Raw genomic sequence first — 24,979 nt, 5'->3', positions numbered from 1 at the left:
CTTGGCTTTGACCTTGATCATTGACCTTGATTGCTAGGAGAGTGGCCCTTTGCTAATAGCCTCTCATACAAAAGTGAAGGATACTTAAAAAAAATGCTTTTGTTGATTTGTTGTTCACCTGCCTACTAAGAATAACATGGCCCGCTATTTTCCCCTTCTCTTGGACTGGTCTCTTTAAAATTTGTATGGGCTGGGGCTGGGAATGTGGCTTAGTGGTAGAGTGCTCGCCTAGCATGCATGAAGCCCTGGTTTGATTCCTCAGCATCACATAAACAGAAAAGGCTGGAAGTGGTGCTATGGCTCAGGTGGCAGAGTGCTAGCCTTGAGCAAAAAGAAGCCAGGGAGAGTGCTCAGGCCCTGAGTTCAAGCCCCAGGACTGGCAAAAAAAGAAAAATGTACGGGCTTAAAATCCTAACCCTAACCTTTGCTATATTAGTAGAATCTGTCTGGAAACCTGTATCTTGATGTTTGTGACCTAGCCTTGTCTCTGCATTCTGAGCCTTGATCTCTTTCCACCAGCAGTACCCACACAAATAAATAGTCCATCTCCCTGCAGCTAGGGGCCTAGCTTACCTCCATTAGGTAAAGATTTAGTGCTCTGGAGACAACATAGTAGTGTACTAAGTTGTCATTAAGTAAATTAAATAGATTCCGATCTACTTCTCATGTTAACTGAGGGCAGAGTATGTTTTCAGGAAGGGAAATGATTGTCCCCTTGATCATATTTTATATACATTTTCTAGGATCGGGAAGCTATTCTTACCACAATATTGAGAAAGCTAGGACAGTTTATCTCTCTACATTTAAGTGTTTTAAATGTGAGAAACTGTGCTAGGTCATATAATTATTTTATACAAAATCAATAACAAATAATGACTTACAAAGCTACATTAAAATGTTTTTTTTTTAGTGAGTCGTTTAAAATATATACCAGGGAAGTGAATTAACATAATTACAATAACATATGAGACACCAACATCTGGAAATGTCTCTGTATTGAAGTGTGATTCTTAGAGCGTTTTAGCGCTACCCAGAGGACTTTTATTTCTAGAACTGTGAAATGGATATTTAGAAAATGTCTTCAAGCTGACTTCTGCTTGGCATAGAGTACTCAATCCTCGTGATCACTTATTTAGTTGAGAAAGCCCGATGCTACTGACTCACATCTGTAATCCTAGCTACTCAGAAAGAAGGCTGAGATCTGAGAATCATGATTCAAAGCCATACTGTGCAGGAAAGTCTGTGAGACTTTTATCTTCAATTAACTACCAGAAAGCCAGAAGTGGTGCTGTGGCTCAAAGTGGTAAGAGTGCTAGCTTTGAGCAAAACAGATCAGGGACAGTACACAGGCCCTGAGTTCAAGCCCCACAACCACCACCACCACCAACAACAACAAAATCTAGACAGGATAACAGGCAAACAAGAATTTACTAGGATTTTTAAATTAGGATGTATAACCAATAGATTTCTTTAGTATTTGTTTGTAGACTGTAGTACTGACTCTGTCTGGTGGGTGTGTTGGCTAGGTACAGGGAGTTTATCTTGTTGGGTTTTTTGTTGTTGTTTGTTTGTTTTGCCAGTCGTGGAGCTTGAACTCAGGGCCTGAGCACTCTCTGCCTTCTTTTTGCTCAAGGCTAGCACTATACCACTTGAGCCAAAGTGCCACTTCTGGCTTTTTACATATATGTGGTGTTGAGGAATCGAACCCAGGGCTTCATGTATGCGAGGCAAGCACTCTACCACTAGGCCATATTCCCACCCCCCCCCAGGGAGTTTATCTTAATCACACTGTATTGAAGCCATCCACAAATGATTTATAGTGCATTGTACAGTTCTAAAATTTGTTTCTTTGGTTTGAGTGCATTAGTTTTGTTTGAAATCCTTATAATCATAGTTTTACATTTTAATAAGTTAAATATACCATTTATTTGTCTTACATGGTAATGTTTCTTTCAGCTTTTTGCCTGAATTCATCAATGGAGACTTTGATTCTATTAGACCCGAAGTCAGAGAATACTACACTCTTAAGGTAAAGTGTAAACTTCTGTATTCAAGATTTGATCATCTCACTGCTTTTCCTCTGAAAATCTTTCTGATCTATAAGTAAGGGTTGAGAAACTCATTGTTTGGTTTCCTTCATAGTTTCTTTTGTGTTATCGTTGTCACTGCTCTACAGATGGTAATATGCATTGAAAATGCAGATTTTTAAAAAATGACAGATGGGAACTCAATCTTGGGAAACCTCTGTCACCATCAAATAAGTATTAACAAGGCCTACACACACACACATACACACGCACATACACACACGCATACACATCACCTGAGCTCACAGATTACAGACACATTTATAATATTCTGTTTCTTTTTGCACCGTAATCACTGATGTATTTCATAAATAATTATTGTGAGCTCATTTAATGAATCTATGTTATTTTACATATTCAGTTCCCAATTAATACATAATTAAATTGTATCTATTTTTTTGTATAGCAATCTCTGCTAGATACAACCTTTTAAATAAAGTTTTGTAAAAGTCATAGCTCTGTGGGCCTAGAATTGTAGAACCAAAGTTTAAAAAAACATCAGTTTTAAGAAAATTCCTATGGAAGGACTTGGAAAAAATTATACTAAGTGAAGTGAGCCAGACCCAAAGAAACATGGACTCTATGGTCTCCCTTATTGGGAATAATTAGTACAGGTTTAGGCAAGTCATAGCAGAGCATCACAAGGCCCAATAGCTATACCCTTATGAACACCTAAGATGATGCTAAGTGAAATGAACTCCATGTTATGGAAACAATTGTTATATCACAGTTGTAACTACTTTCAACGTCACATGTGTATCTGTAGCTTCTATTATTGATGATGTTCTTGTACCACCTTCCCGTGGTTGTACCTACACTGTCTCTGTAATCTTATGTGAGTATATTGGAAACCGTGTATACGGTTATTGGAACTAGGAAATTGAAAGGGAATACCAAAATTGAGAGACACAGGGTAAAAAAAGACAACTACAAAAGCAATACTTGCAAAACTGTTTGGTGTAAGTGAACTGAACACCTCAGGGTGGGAAAGGGAAAGGGGGAGGCGGGAGGGGGGTATGAGGGACAAGGTAACAAACAGTACAAGAAATGTATCCAATGCCTAACGTATGAAACTGTAACCTCTCTGTACATCAGTTTGATAATAAAAATTTGAAAAAAAAAAAAAGAATTAATCTTCCCTTAAAAAAATCCTATTACTCTGCTCTGAGTAATACTACTCATTATGACTTGAGATTAATAACAGCCTGTAGTTTATTAAGTTGTTCTTTTTGTCACTATTGTGCAAATCTTCCAGAAATCCTTGCCACTTAAGCACATATAAATGATCTAATTGGGGATGATATAATCACATAAGAATGAATCAAAGTAATTAATAATTCAATGTTTCGCTAGTTTTAAAAAGACAATGCAGAGTTTTTAAAGCAAAAATTATAGCGTTAGTAATTCTCCTAGCCATATACCACCATCGGTGTTATTCTAAGCCGGCAATGGCAATTTACACATATTCTTTTAAATGGAACAGCAGGCGATGTGCACATAAAATTCAATTCTTTATATGTCCAGAGAGAGAGAGAAGATAAATTCCAGGAGAGGAGGCCTTATGTAGGAGAAGGGAAGGAGAGAGGAGGTAAAGGGATGAAAAAGCACAATTGTAGCTGAGAAGACGGGAGTGGCATGGTTGTGAAGTGAGTGCCGCTGTGGAACGCAGATGCTGGGCTAGCAGGGAATGCAGATCTGTGCCCGTTCCATCTGCCCACCAGCTGATCCAACTTCCTTTTTGCAAATGAAGACGGTTCCCAAGTCAGTGTTTGATATTCATGCTCAATTACTTCAACATTGGTGTGTTCTCTTCCATCCCCACAGCCTCACTTCTCATTAACTCCAGGCCTCAACCTGGCGGGGGTGGGGGGGCTGGAAAGCCTCAGCCTCTGCTTACCATGCACATGCATAGGTGTTGATCGCATTTTCCAGGAACACAGTAAGCAATAGGAGAGGCAGGGACAAGCATACAGAAAAGCAAGGGAAGATCTGGCCAGATGTGACTGATCACCCCGTCTCTCCAGGCCTGCTTGCTGCCTTGCCAAAATTGAAAGTACCAGTGTGATCATTCCTGCCCAGGATGAGGATGTCAGGGAAGGCCAGTTCTTTTAAATTTTTGGATGCATTAAAAATAGGAGTTGGAGGGGCTGGGAATATGGCCTAGTGGCAAGAGTGCTCACCTCGTATACATGAAGCCCTGGGTTCCATTCCCCAGCACCACATATATAGAAAATGGCCAGAAGTGGCGCTGTGGCTCAAGTGGCAGAGTGCTGGCCTTGAACAAAAAGAAGCCAGGGACGGTGCTCAGGCCCTGAATCCAAGGCCCACAACTGGCAAAAGAGTTGGAAACCAAGCACAAATGTCTCCCACCTATATAATCCTAGCTACTCAGGAGGCTGAGAACTGAGGATCACAGTTCCAAGCCAGCTCAGACAGGAAAGTCTGTGACTCTTCTCATTGTGTAACCAGCAAAAAGCCAGAAGTGGAGGTGTGGCTCATGTGGTAAAGTACCAGCCTTTAGTAGAAAAACTATACTACAATGCCCAGGATCTGAGATCAGCACAAAATAAGCAAATAAATAAAACAATATTAAAATGAGGATCAGGGATAAAAGGAAATTTTGAATTAATATATCTTGATGAAGTTTACTTATATTTCATACTTTTTTATTCTTAATCTGAAAGTATTTTATTTATATATTTAAGATTTAGTTTAAAAGACTTAGCCAGATCTTCTGCTGATTAAGCTGCATAGTTCTAAGTTGATATAGTCAGTCCTGAGTGTTGAACTCACTGCTTTTGAACTTTAGGCCATGTTTTTAGAGGACACAGATGATGACTTTATGTAGTTAATGTGCCCTAAAGACACATGGTGAGTATTTGGCTGCACTTTTGATAATGACGATAATTACCACAAGTGAATGCAACATTACACATGATTCCTATAAGCCATTATCTCCTACCTCAACAGTCTTGAAACCATCTCTTTCACAAATGAACAGAGGTTGTCTCCACCTTTCCCATAAGCCCCTCTCTCAACCCAGTCTAGGCTTTCAGTGAAGGTGAAACTCAAGCTATAGTTGAAAGTAATATTCATTGTATAGTGAAGTGGAACCAGGTGACCTGAGGAGACAGGAAGGGGTTGTGAAAGATGGTGGAAAATGATGGATGGGGTGACCTTGATCAACATGCATTGTACTTATAATTGGATATGTTGAATTGAAACTTCCTTGTACAGTTACTTAAATAATATCCCCAAAGGTCAAAGTAGAACAAATGCTAAAAGTTTATTAAAAGCCCTAGTAGACCATGCAGATAACATTTAAGCATATTCAGGGTTAAACTTTACGAATGGTGTGCAAGCTTTAATTAGTTCTAACATTCCACCTTTCTTTCTGGCACCAGGGCTTTTCCCTTTGCCTATTTATCTTAGTCCTTCCCAGCCTGGTTTCCTAATATTCATTCAGAATGAGAAATATCTCTTATAAATGCTGCCCTTGATAATTTCATTTTGTTTTCACTTTCCTGTGTCACTCAAGCCTTCTTTGATTCAAGGCTAACATCATGCATTTCAGTATTGGTGATTACTTTGTCCATCATGGGCACATGTATTTCAGTTCTCTGAGAAGTTTGGGAGAAACTGTACTGTCTCATCTAACTCATGATGATTCCTGATTTCTGTGTTTGTGAGTCTTCATTGGACATAAGGAGAAAAGAATTTTAAAACTTGATTATTGAGTGTTTAGGAAGTCAAGAAACCGTGGTATTTATTCAGGGTCTTAGAAAGTTATGGCATACCAAGTTTTATTTTCCCCAAAATGTAGGTATTTTAAATAATGGTTATGATGTGAGTGCAATAATGAAATTATACTATAAAATAAAACAGGAAGAGAACAAATCAGTATTTTGAAGCCAATGTTCTGATGAGGCACAGGGAGTGTGTGGCCTGACTGCCTTGTTGTCTACCTCTGGGAGCTCTGGGATTCATGAATCTGCTTTACTCACAAAGCTCTGGGTTTGAAACTTGGACATAGCTGCACTTATCTGATCAGAGCTTCTCAGCTGATGGCAGACTCGGCCTTTGTTCCTGTACAAGTAATTAGTGTCTCAGAGAGTGAATCCTTCCAAGAACCCCAATACTGTGGGAAAATTCTGTTTGGGGGCTAAGTGCATTCCCATTGGGGCCTCCACACAATTAGTTTTGGGGCAGGAAGGGGAAAGCTACAAGTGTTAGGCCAGACCCCAAATTACCCAAACCTAAAAACCCTGATAAAGTTTTTGGTTATCTTGAAGCCATGTATAGGCTGTAGGATCATCAAAGAACAGAAGTGGTTTGGGGATAGAAATCAGCAAGGTTATAGGAAACCATTATTTGAATATTGCAGTGATCAACACATGCTGAGTTCTAGATGGTGCAATAGAACCTTAAGTCAAGAATAGGAATCTAGGGCTGGGGATATAGCCTAGTGGCAAGAGTGCCTGCCTCGGATACACGAAGCCCTAGGTTCGATTCCCCAGCACCACATATACAGAAAACGGCCAGAAGCGGCGCTGTGGCTCAAGTGGCAGAGTGCTAGCCTTGAGCGGGAAGAAGCCAGGGACAGTGCTCAGGCCCTGAGTCCAAGGCCCTGGCCAAAAAAAAAAAAAAAAGAATAGGAATCTAGGTTGAGAGATCTAGGTGAAGAAATAGTTACCGAGAATTCTGCCCCCAAATTCCTCCTAGTTGAACCATAGGTAGAGCCACAGGGCTCCATTAGGAGTCATGAGCTCCTGTGTAAAAGCAAAGCACTAGCAGAAAGTCTTAGTTAATGCTAAACACCAACTTAGTAGTATAGACATAACATTACTCTAGGCTATGAGCTAGCTCTAAAACTATAAACTAGGAGAAGCCAGAGAAGCCAGGTACATCATCGTTTCTGCCTCTTATTGGACCTTTCTGAAATGGGAAAGATAGTATTTAAGGCAAAGTATGTATTTATTATTATTATAAAGGTGATGTACGGAGGGGTTACAGTTACATAAGGCAGGTAATGAGTACATTTCTTTTTTTTTTTTTTTTTGGCCAGTCCTGGGCCTTGGACTCAGGGCCTGAGCACTGTCCCTGGCTTCTTCCCGCTCAAGGCTAGCACTCTGCCACTTGAGCCACAGCGCCGCTTCTGGCCGTTTTCTGTATATGTGGTGCTGGGGAATCGAACCTAGGGCCTCGTGTATCCGAGGCAGGCACTCTTGCCACTAGGCTATATCCCCAGCCCCAACATTTCTTTTTGAACCATGTCGCTTCTTCCCTCATTTTCTCTCAGTTTTTCCCTCTGGACCCCCCCCAGATGTGTAGTTCATTTTCAACATAGTGTCTAGTGAGCATCACTGCTGCCTTTGTTCACCCTTTGTCTCACCATTTCTGTGCTTCCCTGTACCCTGCCCAAAATAGATCAACTTACATAGGAGACAAAAGATACGGTAGGGGCTGGGGATATGGCCTAGTGGCAAGAGTGCCTGCCTCATATACATGAGGCCCTGGGTTCGATTCCCCAGCACCACATATACAGAAAATGGCCAGAAGTGGCGCTGTGGCTCAAGAGGCAGAGTGCTAGCCTTGAGCAAAAAGAAGCCAGGGACAGTGCTCAGGCCCTGAGTCCAAGCCCCAGGACTGGCCCCCCCCCCCAAAAAAAAAAGATAGGGTAATTATTGAAGAATTCCTTTTTATCACACAAGTCTCCCTCCCTCTCTTCTTTCTCATCCTCCTCCTTCTCTTCTCCTTCCTCCTTGTCTTCCTCTTACTTGTCTTCTTCGTCTTCCTTGCCTTCTTTCTCTCCCTTCTCTCCACTCCTTCCCTTCTCCTGTTTTCTACTGTCTTCCCTCTTCTCCTGCCCTTCCCTCTCTTCTACAACTACCACAGCCTCTTCCTGCTCCTCCTCTTTCTCCTCTTTCTCTTCCCACCCCAGTCTCTGTCTCTCAGCAGGATTTAACTTGTAGCCCAGGCCAACCTCATCCTTGAGATCCTTCTGTCTCAGCCCGGGTCTCTCAGCACTGTGATTGCAGGTGTGCACCGCCATGCCTGGCTAAAGCAAGGTTTCTTCTTGCTGCCTGACACTGGCAAGGCTATACTTGAATTTCAGAATGATGTTGTCAGTAGGCAAAGATAGAGCAGTTAAACATTTTAAGCCAATGCCACCCATTAGAGCTAGGAAAAACTTTAAATAGTATGTCATCAGCATCTGCCTAATGGCTAATACTGTGTTTAAGATATTATTTTGGGTAACAACATTGGAGTATAAATATAACTTTTCAAAGTCATCAAAAACTGACTTTTTATTAACATTTGAAAAGAAAGTCTGAATGAAAAGGATTCCTGGACTTTTTATAAATGAACTACTGGTGTTAAGTAGGCAATACCTATATTTTAGTTTTAATGTAAAGATGAAGACACAATTCTGCCAATTTGGAGAGGGGCATATGGAGAATAGAATGCAGGCAATAGGCAAGTGTTAGTGAAATAACTAACTTAAACTTGGCCATTAGTAGTGTACATTTTAGTGTCTACTCTTCTTAAGTAATAGAATTACATAGCTTTCTTTAATGGTGTAAGTTATTTTTAATTGTTATTTTACATTTATGAAAGTCTTATTACTATATTTGAAAACAAATCCTGTTTTATAGTCCTGACTTCTTCAAAGGCTGATAGCAATGATCAAACATCGATGCGTATATAGAAATATTCTAGAAACACTAAAGAGCTATTTTAAGCTAATAATATTTTGTTTTGCTTTTTAAAACAAAATGAAAAATGTGTATTGTACTTATAAGCCTTTTGAATCTATTGTCTCTTGTGATACTTTTTAACAGCATTTCTATTCAGTTCATTTCCATAAGTATGTAATTTATGTATGTAATTGTAATTCATAATCACAGTCACTTAGAATATCCTTTTGAATTTGATAAAGCCTCCAGTTTGATTCTATTTAAATTTCATAAAATATCTGCATTAAAAATATCTGCATTAATCTACTTAATCTCATGAATCTTATTATCTTCTGCTCTCACCAGTGTCTCTCTTCTAGTTCTTCCCAGTCACATGCCCACTAATTTTAGATGTGGTGAAATTAATTTAGAGAAAAATGGCAAACCGGACTGGTATAATATAAAGAGTTATTAAAACACACTTGACTATTATGCCAGACATAAGAAACTGCAAGAAATAGAAAGCTCAATGTTATCTTTCCATAGATCTCTTTTAAGAAGTATAAACAAAATAAACAATTCTGAGTAGAGTAAATCTTCGCTTAGGCCTGAAGACTAATTAACATATGCTGAGATATAAAGCTGTCACGTCAGGAACTATATCCCGACAGTCTCCACTGACAGCCGAGTGGCAGGTTCTTCACTTGATAGTCTTACACTAGCTGTCTACCCTTTATTAGCATCTCACCACAAGAATGAAGACACTGCCGGGGAATGTCACGTGCACCTACCTCTTGAATGTACCTTAATTCATACGCCTCCCTCAATCATATCCCTTTCAGGTGGTTTGAATGCCATCTGTATTTTTCAAAGCCCATTTTGTTTGAATTTATTTAACATACTTCAGACATTTAGAAAAGAAGGTCCTGTGTCCCTTATACACGAGGACTCCTAAGCAAGGCCCACATGGGCCCCACTGTGCCTGTTCGTCTCTTCTCAATCTTCTATACTGCAGGCTCTGTGCCCCAGGGCCTTGCACTGTGTGCCCTCATTAGTCTGGCCTACGGGATCCACTTATCCATCCTCAGGTGCTGGGTCTCCGGCCTTTGTGTGTGTGCAGAACATGACATAAAGGATCTTCTCCACCCTTCCTCTCATCCTTGTCTCCTAGAAACAAGTCATCTACTGAAGCCAGAAGTCCATAGTCATCCCTCTGGTCTCCTTGCTTAGTGAGAAGTTTCTCATGGCACTGCATATGAAGCAGGATCAAATCCTTCTTTTACAATTAGCTCAAAATACTTTCCCTTCATAATGCTTCATATATGTATTTTTTCTGCGATTAAGAGTTGTTGTTTTCTTTCTTTCTTTCTTTCTTTCTTTTTTCTTCTTTCTTTCTCTTTCTTTCTTTCTTTCTTTCTTTCTTTCTTTCCTTCTTTCAATTAGGAGGTTGTGACTTTGGACATGCCATTTCCCCCTTTTGGAAACAATATCACTTGAAGTAAGACTGCCCTGAATATCCTAGTATTTCTAAAGTGAATTCCAGCCAATTAGGTCTGTCTACTACCTAACAATGCCTAGTGGAGTATTTTAGTTTCTGACTACCTTAAGATGTTTCTTGATTCTTAGAAGCTTGTTTCACAGTGTAAGAAACTTTCTAAAAAGCTGTGTAGACTTTTGCTTTTCAAAATGTGCAGAGAAAATAACCCATAATGAAAGTGATTTTTAGGGCATTGAAATATATTGTTTGCTATGTTAATAATGGTTATGTCACTATACATATGTTCAAACTCATGCAGTTCATGACACCAAGAGTGAATTCTGTCATGAAGTATGGACTTTGGATGATAGTGAGACATCACTCTGGCTTCATCAACTTAACAAATATACCACTCTGGTTGGGGAGGGGTCCTTTCATATCGGGGGAGGCTCTGGGTGTTTGATGGCAGAAAATATAGGGGGTATCTCTTAATTTTGCTATAAACCTAAACTACTCTAAAAATACTCTTTAAGAGCATATTAAATTGTTCAACTGAAGTTGATCATACAAACCAAAAGAAAAGTAAACTCAACCAATTTTAAGTGCTTCCCATATGTCAGTTTTATACCTACTTTCATTCATAAGTTTATCTGTCTTTAGCTTTGTTAGAATTGCTAGTATATGCATCTCGCAGCTTATGGGAGGGACAAAGAGGCTGAATGTTTGGCCCCAGGTTTCACAAGGAAGCAGTGGGATTCAAACAGCTGTCTTTCTCCAGAATACATGTGGCTCCTTTCCACATTATTTGTACAAATGGTCTAGGCACAGTGAACCGCTGAGAGCATTTACAGAAAATGTTATGCCTGTGGAGGGCACTGTAGATCATTGAGGGTCCCAGAAGTCAGCCAAGGGCAGGCTTACAGGCAGGTCCTTCTGAGGGTAGCAGACTCAAGGCCTGCCATTTGAATTCGTTCTGCCTCCCATTCCACTAAGAATTCTGGCTTTGCTTTTAGGAAAGAGACCATCATTTAAAACCTCATGCTGTTCTAAAGACACTTGACTTCCATTACAACGCCAGGTGGCTTTCTTGTAGAATTGCTACTATTTTATTCCGTTTTCTTACATTACCTTACAGTTTGGGGCTTCAAAGGCTATACAATGTTTGGTTCAAATGCAGATTGGCAATAGAGTTAAATGGATTAAATGGGATTAAACATATATAGGTATACACATGTACCTATGTGTTATATATAATGTATGGTTTATGTATACATAAATATGATATGCATGTATATCACTTAGAAAACTGGAGACTATTAGATTATCTTAAACAACATTCTTACCATGCTTGTCAAGAAATATTATTTATACACTGATTCTTTTGGTGATTTGTAAGCAGAAAACACCCCACAACCCTTTTTATATTGAAGAGTATAGCTGTTTGTAAAAGACTGGTAATTTAAACTAAGCGAACACCCTAGCATACTTAACAAATAAAAAATAAAGTGGCAGCTGGTTATTTTGTGATTATATCACTGCAAGTACAAAGATGACTTTCATTCCTGAATCAAGGCACATAGATCATTGAGATCCCAATTGGCTCTAGCCTTAGCTGTTCTTGGAAAATTTGAGATCAGTTTGGGCTAATTTTAGATCTGTATCTTTGATTCTCAAGAATATATGTCATTTTGCTCTGTATCTACTGTGCCCTTAATTCGCCAAGACATTTCTGATTACACAGCTCCAGTCCATTCAGTTTAATGAACAATTTTGGAACCTCATTATTAAAACTTGAATATATTTGGTTTTTCCAAGACTTTTGAAAATTCTGCATACCCCCACCCTTCCCAAGTATTTTTAAGCTTATGTCTTCATACTCAAGAAGAAAGGTAACTACAGCAAGGAATAAAGAAAACTATAGTGTATAGGAGGAGTTAAAACTTTCAAACTCAGCAATATTATTACTGATTTTAAAATATGTATTAGTATTCTAGTACAGTAAGCTAGGAAATTATATTTCGTATTCAATGAGCCACCATTAAAACTTCTGTTTGGTGTCTTCTTTTCTTCTTTGTTTCATTTCTGTCAAACATTTCCTTAGCCACGAGGTCGCTGACTGGCTGGATTGCTTGTGTACCTCACCTTGCTTCCACTCCAAAGTCTTCATTACTCACTCTTTGTTTCCTTTTCCCTTAATGAAACTGATGACTAATGGAAACCAAGTAAAACAACTGTACTGATTCACAGTAAGCAATTTTTAGTGAATTATCATTTCTATGGTTATTTTAAAAGAAACTCCATGATTACATACATTTTTACAGCTTTCCCAGAAAGCGTTCTAGAGACAGGGAGGGGCATGTTAATATAATCTAATTATTTTCATAGTAATTTTATTTCTAGAATTTATTTCTGAAGTTTTCTTTTCTGGGATTTCTAAAATTTGAAAAAAAAGAGAAAATTTTTCAAAAGAATTCTCTTCATCACAATAGTATACTTAGTACCATGAGAGAAATATCACGAGCCAAGAAATAGAAACAACCTGTGTCTATTAATTGATGAATCAATGAAGAAAATGTCACTCTTACCTAAAATGGAATATCATTCAGCTACCTCCTCTCCCCCAAAAAAGGAATTCTGTCATATGTGACAACATCTCTAGTAGAACTAGAAATCTCACTAGAACTATTAAGTTAAGTGATATAGGTCAGGCACAGAAAGACAAATACTTAAGTAATGTGATTGCTCTTATAATAGTTGAGAGTAGAATGGTGGCTACCCAAGGCTGGGGAAAGATGAAGGGAGGAGAGAAAGGGAAGAGTTTGTCAATGGGTGCTGAACTGCAGTTAGATAGAAGCAAGTTCTGGTGTGCTATTACATCATCGTCATCATAGATAACAGAAATAGATTGTGCATTTAGACAAGCAGGAGCAAAAGGATTTGAAAGGTTTTTACCATAAAGAAATTAGTGACATGGCAGATGAGTTTCACATTATTTAAGCATTACACAATGTATCCTTGAGTTAAAGCATCACAGGCCACTTCCATTAATATGTACAAACTTTATGTTCCTACATATGAGTTCAAATCAAGTTAGCTAAGATGCATAAGGATAAACACAGCCTGGGAGTGAGTTAGGAAGCCAGAGGCAGGGAAGGATGATAGGTGAGGCCTGTCGTCACTGTCAGATGACCCACAGGAATTGCTCCGCCTCTCCCTGCATGGAAGCTGCATAGAGCCACAGTCTCCATGTCTGCGCTGATGGATATTGAGACATTGCAACCTGGAGAAAGCTAACTAAGCACAAAGGAAGTTTAACGATAGGAATATTTTTCTATTTTATACTTCCAAAAGTACAAACTGCAAATGAACTTGGTTGAATGTCAAGTATAGTTGAATATCAAGCATGGTGAGTTGAGTGTGGAATTCCATCACAGTGTTGTTTTTTTAACTTATTTCATCTTTAAGAATTTCCATCTACTTAGCAAGATGGACAATTCCATGACAACAAATGATAATTACTTATGCCTGGTGAAGTAATCATAGAAATTCCAAAGCAGAGTTTATATACCAACTAGTATCTCATATTACATAAAGCAGATCCAATTGTTAATTTGTATTGTTGTTAATTTAGTGATGAAAACAATTTCAACAGCACAGTTATAAAACTAGATACCTTTGAGATTAAATAACAGTTTAGAGCACTAGCCTGTATTCTATTTAAGTATCTTTGTTTACTAAGAAGAATCTTAGATTTTATTAACTACACTTTGTATTTAATTATGCTCCCAGAAGACTACATTCAGGTCCTTGGAAATAATTTTTCAAAGTGAGTTTGCGTGGTGCCCAGGAGGAAATAGACTTCTGGTTTTGTAGACTCTGTCCATAAGGTTATGGCTGACATCCCAGAATTCCATAAAATATTTGCAATATAATCTGTGCAATTTTGTTGTGTCCTTGTTAGATGAATGGACACTAAATGACTTGACCTAAAATGAGCAAGCTAATAGCAAACTTGGAACGTTTTCACTAGAGTTAACTGCCTCTTGTTTTATAAAGCTAGATCCTTTTTTGGATATAGCACATGAAATAGCACTTAACATGTCATTACAGTGTTTTTTCAGAAGGCTGGCTTTGTTTCCCATTAAAGAGTTTTGGAAGAGTCAGCATGGCTTAACCCAATAGGTTTTATGTGTGCAAAATGTGAAAATTCATTAACCCACATTAGGGAAATTATTGGCAACTAGTAAATTAAGTAATCCAGAATGACAGTATAATGGCTTTTGCACTGGTCTCTTAAAATGAGGTTGATTATTTACTCTCATTGCCTTTCAATAATTTACTTCAGATGTCAGTAATTAAAAATATTTTTATAAACATCCTCATGAAGTTCTGCGGAGCATATTACCGATACTTCGGTCACCTAAGTAGCCTGTGAGGGGACGTGACTGCTTGCAGTCTCTACTTTTGCTGTCGTTTATCCTCAGGCCCTGAGATGTACTTTTGTTATGTGACCTCGAGCTCACATTCTCAGGAGCTTTTTCTTCAGTATTTTAGCCACTTAAAGATAGAGCAACTATGTGCTTCTGGAGGTTGTTTTTGTTTGTTTGTTTTTTAACTTTCAGTCTTCTTCCTCCTATTGAATACTTTGATCATATATAGAATTCAGTTGTACAGACACTGTAAGTAGTGGTAGATTAGCATAAGTGTTTGTTGATAAACTTACCCTGCTGTGATTTCTTTTTACTGCTCACCAGCTAAGAATGCTTTTGACATTTTCTTAAAGGTTGATAATTTAAAAATGCATAATAGTCTACAATACCAAAAAATATCAAATTCAAATTTCAGTTTTATAAGAAGATAGTCATTTTCATACATTTGTGGGATGACTGTGGATACTCTAACACTAGGAATTCAGAACAAATTAGTTGGGAGAAAGGCTTTATGGTCTGTGAAGCCTTCCTCGACAGAAATTGTACTGATCCCTGACCTGGAGGGATAATTTATTGCATGTGTTGGGCCTATATAAGGGCCTTTATTCATCACTGAGTGTTGGCTGCTTGTTGCAGAGTGTGTTAGTCAGCAAAAGGAGTTAAGGAGGAAAGATTTGTTTTGGCTAGTAGATTCAGGAACCCCAGTCCTATGCCAGCTGAATTCCTTGCTGTGGGTGGGCCTAAGGTCCGCAGTAAAGTATGGCACTGGATGCTCTCATCATGGTGGCCTGCAAGTGTGGGTAAGAAAAAGAAAGAGAGGAGAGTTGGGAAGGGGGAGAAATTAAGAGAGAGAGGCAAGGAGAGGCACAAGGAGGGAAGAAGGGAGGGAGGGAGAAAGGAGAGAGAGAGACTTTGAGAGAGAAGGCAAGAAATCCTTCAAAAGAGAAATGATTTTGTGCTGGGCACTGGTGGCTCATGCCTGTAATCCTAGCTACTCAACAGGCTGAGATCTGAGGATTGTGGTTCAAAGCCAGCCCAGGCCATAAAGTCTGTGAGACTCTTATCTCCAATTAACTACCAGAAAACTAGAAGTGGCACTGCAGCACAAGTGGCAGAGTGCTAGCCTTGAGCTGAAGACCTCAGAGACAGTGTCCAGGCCCAGAGTTCAAGCTCCATGACTGACCCCCCAAAAAAATTTGATTTTGTTATTAAAATGTCTTAGAACTTCCTAGATAGAACTTAATGCCCATAACAAATATAAACTTGATTTACATATTGTATTTTTAAATAATAACATTATTTGGTTAATTGAAATATTTACATTGGCTTTAATGTTTGAACTTTTTTCTTTAAAAAGTTGTATAGTTATGTCACACAAATAAAACTATTATTTTTTAAAAAAAATTATTGTCAAGGTGATATACAGAGGGGTTACAGTTACATATGTAAGGCACTGAGTACATTTCTTATCAAACATTACCTCCTCCCCCCATTTTTCTCCCACCTACGCTCCTCCTCAGTTCTCCCCCCCCCCGCCCCAGTTGTACAGTTGGTTTTTCCTTTTGTTTATCTTCCCTATGGTTTAGCCCCTGTTGTCACTGTATTCCATTTTGGTACCCTGTGTATTACTGTACATGTGTTTATCTGAATCAGGGAAGGGAAGGAGAACATCAAAATGGTGAGACAAAGAATAAAAGGCAAACCAATGTAACAGCAATATTTACAAGACAACATATAGTAAAACTATTCTTTAGATCATTTATGATTGTAGTGTGATAAAGATCATACTTTTATATTTGCTATAGCTGTAAATACTTGCAGTGCGAGAAACTGAGTTGAGTCATTATCATTACAAGCCATATTCTGAAAGGTACTCATTGCCCATTTTCTTCTTATGCCCTTGATATAAATTTGGTTCTTTGTCATTTGTCTTTCTGGTAAGAATTAAATTAAAACTCATTCAAAAATGCTCTGAATTATTTATGCGATGCATTATTCTACTGCATTTGTTACCATCCACGTATATTTATATTAGTTTCCCTTATCAGATGTTAGCTTTGTTAATACTCATGTATTTTAAACCTAATTTAAGTGCATGTAAAGCAGCAATATCTGTCACTGTTTTAAGCTCTAGTTGTGTCCCAGAAAAAAAGTATTGCTTAATTTCCTCAAGGCAGCTGTAGTATATCATTCTTGAACATGTAACATCAGTGTTGGTTTTCTTTTTGTGAATTAGAGAAACATACATAATTCCTCTGTGGAGAGAAATGGTTTTAACTTAGCCATTATCTATCTATATGTCAAATTCCCACTGACAACTTGACGTGCCACTTGCATACAAGTGCCTTCCCTCGCATCTTCCTTTCATCCTGAAGAACCTGTTTTGTTCATTTAACAGAAGACGGCTTGGCTTCCCAAGTCACTAAAATTACAGGCAAAAGCTACTGGTGTTTTGTTTTACAGAGCCCTTCCTAATTCTGTCTTTGTGTATATGGCTGAATAAGATTAAATGCAATCACAAAATAATTAGTCATTGACTAGTACACGTTCAGTACCCAACTTGGTAATGAACACTATACTGTGTCTTTAAGATCCCTGCCTTCCATTCTGTATGTCTTCGCTCCGTGCTGTTTAACTTTCCCTGGCCGCCCAGCGGCTCTTAAATCCCTGCATCAGACCTATGCAGGGCAGACACACACCTACGGGAATTAACCCACCTTACGCGGATTTTCATTTCAAAATGCAGATAAAACACAAAATTCAAATGTTAAGCTTGTTTTATTTTTTCCTTCTTTGTTTTGCAAGACAAGTTTTTGTTAGATATACCCAAGCTGTCCTTGAACCTGTAATTCTCCTGATTTAGTTTCAGCGCTATCTGCCAGGTGTTCTATTGTGAAGCCATAGCAATGCATGTATTCTCCACAATACGGTTAAGTATAAAGATTCTTTATTTTTCAAGCAACAGAAATCAATTGCCATCAACAACCCTGGATGAAACAAAGGCTTTTTTTATTGTGTCATATAATTGAAACCAACAGAGCTTGGCTCGTAGTGAGGCTCCGTTGGGCTACTGGAAGAATCTCCGGGCACCACAGCTGTCCGGTTCTTAACCTTTCCCTGCATAGTGCTGGCTTCCTCCTTGGGTGCCCCTCTGGGTCTGTGCGGTAGGCTCTGTTCCTGTGTGTGGAGCTACTGTATCTCATGCTGCTCTGCTAGGCAGCACAGATCTCTTGTTCCCGGACGGACACATGCAGCAGTTCCTGTGCATTCTTTGGTCTGTGGTGGGAGGCGCGCTTAACTGCATACCATTTGTTATGGATAAGGGTGTGCGCTGTGTTGATTGACTTATATTAGTCCTGGCACTCTTGAGAGTATCATTTGGGTGTCTGAGAAAGACAGAATAACTAAACACCCAAAGGACAAACCAGTGTGACTCAGGGAGAAATTAAAAGACTAATATCTTCATATTATCCAAAAAAACTTTCCCTTTCAAGTTTCCATTTCCATATTTTTTAACTCTGTTTTTAGCACTGATATAAGAATGGCTCGTAGTTGGGTGTGTTTGGGGAATAGTCAGTCAGTTCCAGTCCTGTCATGTTAACATGCAAAAAAATGAAAAGCAACAATCAAAGAATATTATGATAGTCAAATACAACTTATTTGATGTCAGATTTCTGATACTTTGTTTAGTTGGTTAGCTTTAGTCATACAGGAGGGTTAATTAAACAGCTTATTTAACTTTTTCTGGATTGACAAATGTCTTCTATTTATTCATTTAGCCTACCAAGAGAATAAGATGCCAGTCTGACTAAATAATGTCCACTGATCTATTTGGGCAGTTGGTCACTTTGGAACTTCGGATGCACATACGTTTAGGACAAAACAAAATGTTCCTTTCACCATGCTCACCTCCACCTCAGCAAAGCAATGTGCACTGCTGTTAAGACATGAGGAGTTAGGATGCCGTCTTATTACTAGGAGAACAGTAGAGCTCCTATAATTCAAGCTAGCTTCCAACTCACAGTCCAGCTGTCTCTATGCCCCCAAGTGCTAGGATTGAAGGTGTGCACCACCATACTCAGCCTGAAATCTTTCTTATATGAACAGCACCCTTTCCATATTCTTCAGAAGGATCGTCAGGAACTGGGCCAGAATAAAATGAGAGAGTCTGTATTAATGGAAAATACACAAGAGCTAAATATCCAGTTCAAGTGGAAGCTATATAGCACATTTGAGAATGCTTCTGGCTGCTCGTAACTGCCAGAAGAGAGGAACATAGTTTTGACTTGGTGTTTGGCTAGCATGAGCACAGAGTTGGCCACACCTGCTTGTACTTCATCTACATGTTCTTGCTGTGAAGATGGTGATGGTGGTGATGGTGGCAATGGTGGCATAAGTGGTGGGGGTGGGGGTGATAAAGTAGTAATGATGATGTAATAGCAGTGCAGTGATGGTGCAGGTGGTCGTAATGGTGGTGAGGACAGTGATACTTGCAGTGGTGGTAGTGATAATGGTGGGTGGTAGTGATGGTGGAGGTAGTGGTGATACTTGTAATGCTGGTGCTGGTAGATGTGTTTAAGGTGAGGGTGGTAGTGGTTGTATTGATAGTAGTGATTGTGGTGGTAGTTTCTTGGTGATAGTGGTGATGTAAATTATTATTGGTTGTGTTCTGAGAGATTAGAGGTAGACAGAGCTGGCCCCTCTTGACATTGTTCTTTGAGTAACTATTCTGTTTTGTAAGTAACAAATTAATTTTTTTCCTATACTCTTTACTCCTCGTTACTTTGAGCTTTTAATTTTGTCATTTATTTATTAGCATATTAGTTCAGCAGATGCTAGATAAGTAACATTTTCCTTAATAAGTAATGTTATTGAAATTTGCATATTTTACATTTATTTAATACTCCATACCCTAGGGCATAGAGGTATATACGCATATACACATAGCTTTATATGGATGATCTAGTGTGGAACCTTCATGAAATATTTATAATTGTTATTGCTGCCATTTTTTCTCTCTGAGTTTCAGTGGATCTTAGATTTTTAGCTTTCATACCTTGATTTATGTTTTTCTGAGCCTTCATTACTTACAGGATATATAAGTTACTTTGTGGGCTTCTATTATTATTTCTTACGTTTCAGTTTGAGAATAATTTCTTTGTTGATGAAACTAGGACCAGTGCTATTGAAATCAGGAAAAATACAGCAATGTAGTTGTATTTGTAAGTTCTTTGTCATTTTTGACATCCTTCGTCTTGAGAAATTATTTTCTTATAGAAGAAATTGCACTCTAATAGTGGGAAACCATTTATCATAGTTTAGGTACTTTCTTAGTATAAGTGTCTTCTTTTTCAGTGTTATTTTTTTAGATATATGTTAATTTAGGCTTTTTTTATTATTGTTATTAGTGCATTTGGTGAGAGTATACCTTGTGAATACAGTAGGTTACCTTCTTTATAGTTTCATTTTCTGTAGTATTAGTTATCCAAAGTCACTTGCAGTTCAGAAAACAGTAAATGAGAACCTCCAATAATAAATAATTCTGAAGTTTAAATTGCATACCCTTTTAAGAAGCATAATAAAATCCTGCACATCTGGCTCAGTCCTGTCTGGCATTTTCTCGGAGTTCTCAGAGTGTATAGCACAGGCTAGTTGTGGGAAAATAAAGTGAGGTATACTTCAACTTGGTAAAACAATCTGAAAAAATTTTAATAGAATTATGCAAATGTCACAAGCGGGCTAGTTATAAATTTCCTGTCACTGTTGTTTTGTACCAATTTGTACCAATTTAGGGGATCAATTTGATTGTCCACTAAATGTTTAATGTATGCTGGGCACCAGCGCTATAAAAATGAATCAAACTTACCCCACTCTAGTAAACAGAAGATGATGCAAGGAAGAATATGAAAAATTTAAAAATATATAAAGTATAAGAGTAATAAAAAAATAAGCTAAGTAACCACCACCTGTTACCCAATACTTCAGGGTTCCTATGGCCCTGTCTTATTGCCATATGGCTGTGAGATTGTTTTTTTTTAATTCTCATATTTATATATACTCTTTTTATTTCATTTTATTGTCAAAATGATGTACAGAGGGGTTATATACATAAGGTAGTGAGTACATTCTTGTCAAACTTGTTGCCCCTCCGTCATTTCCCTCCCACTTTCCTTCCCCCCTCACTCCCCCCTCCCCGAATTGTACTATTAGTTTACAACATTGTCTTGTAAGTATCACTGTTGCATCAGTTCTCCTTTTATCCTTTGTCTCATCATTTTGATGCGCCCCTTCCCTTCCCTAATTCAGATAAACATATATACAATACCCAGGGTATGAAAATCAAATACAGTAACAACAGGGGATTAACCATAGGAAAGAAAAACAAAAGAAAAAAAGAAATAATTTCACATAGTACATTAAAAATAAGAACAACAATGAAACTTAACAAAAGCTTTTTTCTAAATTACTGATAGAGAAGTCACTAACATATTTTAAATATTTACATTGGCCACTTATATTCATGCATTCTTAATCCGAAAAGACAAACCATAGATTGAATAACTACCAGTCAAAAAGGGACATATATAGTCAGATGCTAGTGGTTCACTTCTTAAATCCTATCTCCTGAGAAGGTGGACACGTAGAGATCTTAGACTGGTTGTGAGACTGAGACTGATTTGTTAGTACTGTTTTCCTCTTCAATGACTTTTGTGGTTGTTGTTGGGTTTTTTGCTTGAAAGTTACTTAGATGACCAGTTGCCCCACAAGTACCTTCTTTATTTAGGACAGTGCTTAGCTTCAAACACTCAGAAATCCCTCTGTCTGTCTTAAACTGAACAGCTGAGTTTCCAAATGTTTGTAAATACATAAAAATCTTAAAAGGCCACAACAGATATTTATTTAACCATGTGCGAAAATAAACTTTTGTATACTTGGATTTTTTTTCCATTTTATGCAAAGATTTATAACGTTAGAACTAATATCTTCCTTTGCAAGATATTCTCCATGTAGCAATTTGCTCTACTCTGTCTTTTTGGTTTTTTTTTTTTTTTTTTTTTTTTTTGTGGTCATGGGGTCTAGACTCAGTCCCCTGGATGCTGACCCTGAGCTCTTTTTACTCAAGGTTAATGCCCTACCATTTTGGGCCACAGCACCACTCTCAGTCTTCTGGGGGTTAATTGGAGATTAAAAAGTCTCATGGACTTTCCTGCCTGGGCTGGCTTTGAACCATGATCCTCAGATCTCAGCCTTCTAAGTAGATAGAATTATATAAGTTTGAGCCACCAGTGCCCAGCAGTTAATTACTTTTTCTTAAGAAAAAAATTTGTTCTGATCACTTTTCAGAGTATTTGCTTTGTTTTTGCTTTTTGAGAAAGAAAATGCAGATTTGTACTTCTAGGAGCATGAGCAAATTAAAAGTTACTATGCAGTTGTCAGCAATAATAAATCTAGCTTTTGGGGCTCAGAAAAAGAAAGCTAATTATGTGTATGCTCTGAATATGTATGGTATTATAAAATATAAATAAGCTTGAGATGTATTCTGTAAGGAATTTTTTCAAAATTGTTTTAGATCTATTGATCTAGATATAGTCCTTTATAGTCTATCAAATTGAATAACCAGAGCAACAAACTGGAGACCACTTCACTTCCAACAGAGATTAACTTATTTCTCAGGTACAAGACTCCTTGCTGGAACTTTATTGTGGAGAGTGTGGACTAGCCCCAAAATCTAAACAGAATTTCAAATGTTTATACTACCACCAAAAAGAAAAGAACAATTAACAGATAAACTAAAGACTCTTCTAAGCACCCAAAGATACAGCAAGTTTGAGAATTTTTCAGCAGAGAAAGGGAAAGAAATGACACTTGCTCCTGTCTGTTTTTCTTTTTGCAAAAAAATAAAAAATTATATTTTGTATTTTTTTTTGGTAGGCCCAGGGCTTGAACTCTGAGCTTGGATGTTGTCCCTAAGCTTTTGTGCTCAAAGCTAGCACTACCACTTGAACCACAGCTCCACTTCCCACTTGCCTAATTGGATATAATTGCCTAATTGGATATAATTGCCTAATTGGATATAAGAATCTCCTAGAATTACCAGCTTGGGCTGGCTTGGAACCATGATCCTCAAGTCTCAGCCTCCTGAGTAGATAGGATTACAGGTGTGAATCACCAGCGCCTGACTAATATATTTATATTTTAGGATTTATTGTATTTATGACTTTATTTTCTACTGGGCTAACATTGTATCTGGAATACTATATGTGTATATACATACATATGTATGTATATGTATATATTATATAAGTAGATGTACATATATACACATATACATGTACATGTATATACATATATACATATATATGTGTATGCATACATATATATACATACATATATAAGTATGTATATACACATATATGTATAGAGATAGACAGATATATCTCTCCGTATACCTACCTATCTGTCTATCTATATAGTTTATAATGATCTTTCTATACTTGCTGTTTTAGGTGCTTTTAACTTAAAAATTTAAATACACAGTCAACACAACAATGTATTCTACATCTGGGAATATCACATGGACTGAATACATATGTATATTACATTTACCAATAATTTACCAAACTATAGTGTCCTAGGCCTTTGTTGATGTGCATTTTTAAAAATATTTGTGAATTTTTCTACTTAACACATTTAAAAGAATACTTTTTTTGTCCCTTAATTTGTATTACCTTTAAGTAGTTGTGTATAGGGGTTTCAGTTTACCAAACCAGTTTATAAATACAGTCTATCTTGATCAGTGTTACTATTTCCATCATTTTCCTCCTATTTTCCCAACCCTACCTCTACCCTCAGTTTCTGTGGTCCCAGTTGCCTATGTGTACATTGAATAGAATAACTGTATCTGTCCCCCTTTCCTCTTTCCAGGTGTCTGCCACTTCTCCCTTGACCACTCACCCACTTGATAAAACCTATTCCAGCTTCCTGGTATTCATTTTGTTAAGCTAAAAGAAAACATGCCTATGTCTCACAAATATTAACCATTTTTTGGTCACTTAGTGCACAGTATAAGAGTACCGGGCCCTGCAAACAAGGACGAATGAACATTTCCTGCCCTCAGGCAACTTTCAGCATAATGATGTTCCATTCAGTGACAGTCTCTTGTCTTCAACCCTGATAATATTCCTCCATAAAGTGGCATATGCTTATATCTTCTTTTTTAGGAGTATTGGCTCGAGACCAATCACTTCTTTATGTCCTTGCTCAGTGATTGTAGTAAATTTTGATGTCCTTTTAGGGTTAAGAAAGTATATGTCGACAATCTTGTAAAGATGACATATATATCTTTTAGAGCATAATATATCTCTGGATGATGAGATATTAATTTGTTCATTGGTCACTACAGTGTAGGGCAGTCATAAATGAATGAAGAACAGGTTGAGCTCGGCACATTTAAACAGACCTTGAGGTAAAAGAAGAACCTTTAAATCTACCGAGAATGGTCCTTAGAATAATTTAAGAGGCAGGATGGGTGTATCATATCCTTGAAAACTCTTTGACTGGCAACTTTATATACTAGATTATATTTAACTTGCCCTTACTCAGCTGTTTGTCAGAGTCCAAGAATTGTTTTATTTCTGAATTAAGAAGTCTGAAGTCCCATCGTGTCCGCTTTTACGTACGCACTTTTGCCTTTGTATGACATTGGAGGAGACCATGTCATTTTAAAAAGATGATTTTGTTAGCTGCCTAAGTTCACTGATGCCCCCATGCTAGCATTCTTTTGCCTTTCTGTTTACAGATATGTTTTGGCATTTTCCAGGTGGTAAAATTATTTGTTGTAGAGAAGGAAAAGAACTTATGAATTTACTTTATTAGGTCCTAAAAGACAATCCGTGGTACAAATTTAAACAGTCCTGGTGCATTCTGCCACTATCACCTGGGGAAAATAAGGCCGTAAAGGAATTTTATAGGACAGCTAATCCAAGTTTTTATAAAATACAAGGTGTTATCATTAGTCCAATACTAATATTAGTTGTTCCACGTAAGTAAAGTTAGTCTATTAAAGATCTTCAAAATTCTTTTAATACTTTCATTTAAAAAGTTCACCATGAATATAATTTAGTTTTAGCTTATGTTCATCTTGAATATCATCACATCAGTGTTGTTGAAATACTCCTACTATAGCATAATCTGTACTTTTCTTGAGGAAAATGGTGGTCATCACCAGACCATTATGGTAACTTTGTATTGTCATTTCTTAGATAGCCTGTTATGTGAAATTAAAAGGTTAATGATTCTAAGACTAGA

General features: G+C 37.7%; 1 protein-coding gene across 2 annotated transcripts in view; it reads left to right on the top strand.

The window, feature by feature from the left end:
- Tpk1 (thiamin pyrophosphokinase 1) overlaps nucleotides 1–24,979 on the top strand; it is a 240,713-nt gene that overhangs the window by 100,347 nt on the left and 115,387 nt on the right. For both annotated transcript variants that reach the window (XM_048340405.1, XM_048340406.1), the window contains one exon: nucleotides 1,957–2,029. In XM_048340405.1, coding sequence (XP_048196362.1) covers nucleotides 1,957–2,029 — 73 coding nt within the window. The remainder of the gene's footprint in view (nucleotides 1–1,956; nucleotides 2,030–24,979) is intronic.

This window comes from Perognathus longimembris, chromosome 2, assembly GCF_023159225.1.
Source record: "Perognathus longimembris pacificus isolate PPM17 chromosome 2, ASM2315922v1, whole genome shotgun sequence".
NCBI classification, from domain to species: Eukaryota; Metazoa; Chordata; class Mammalia; order Rodentia; family Heteromyidae; genus Perognathus; species Perognathus longimembris.
The sequence above is the reverse complement of the archived record's forward strand: the minus strand, read 5'-3'. Positions and strand labels throughout refer to the sequence as shown.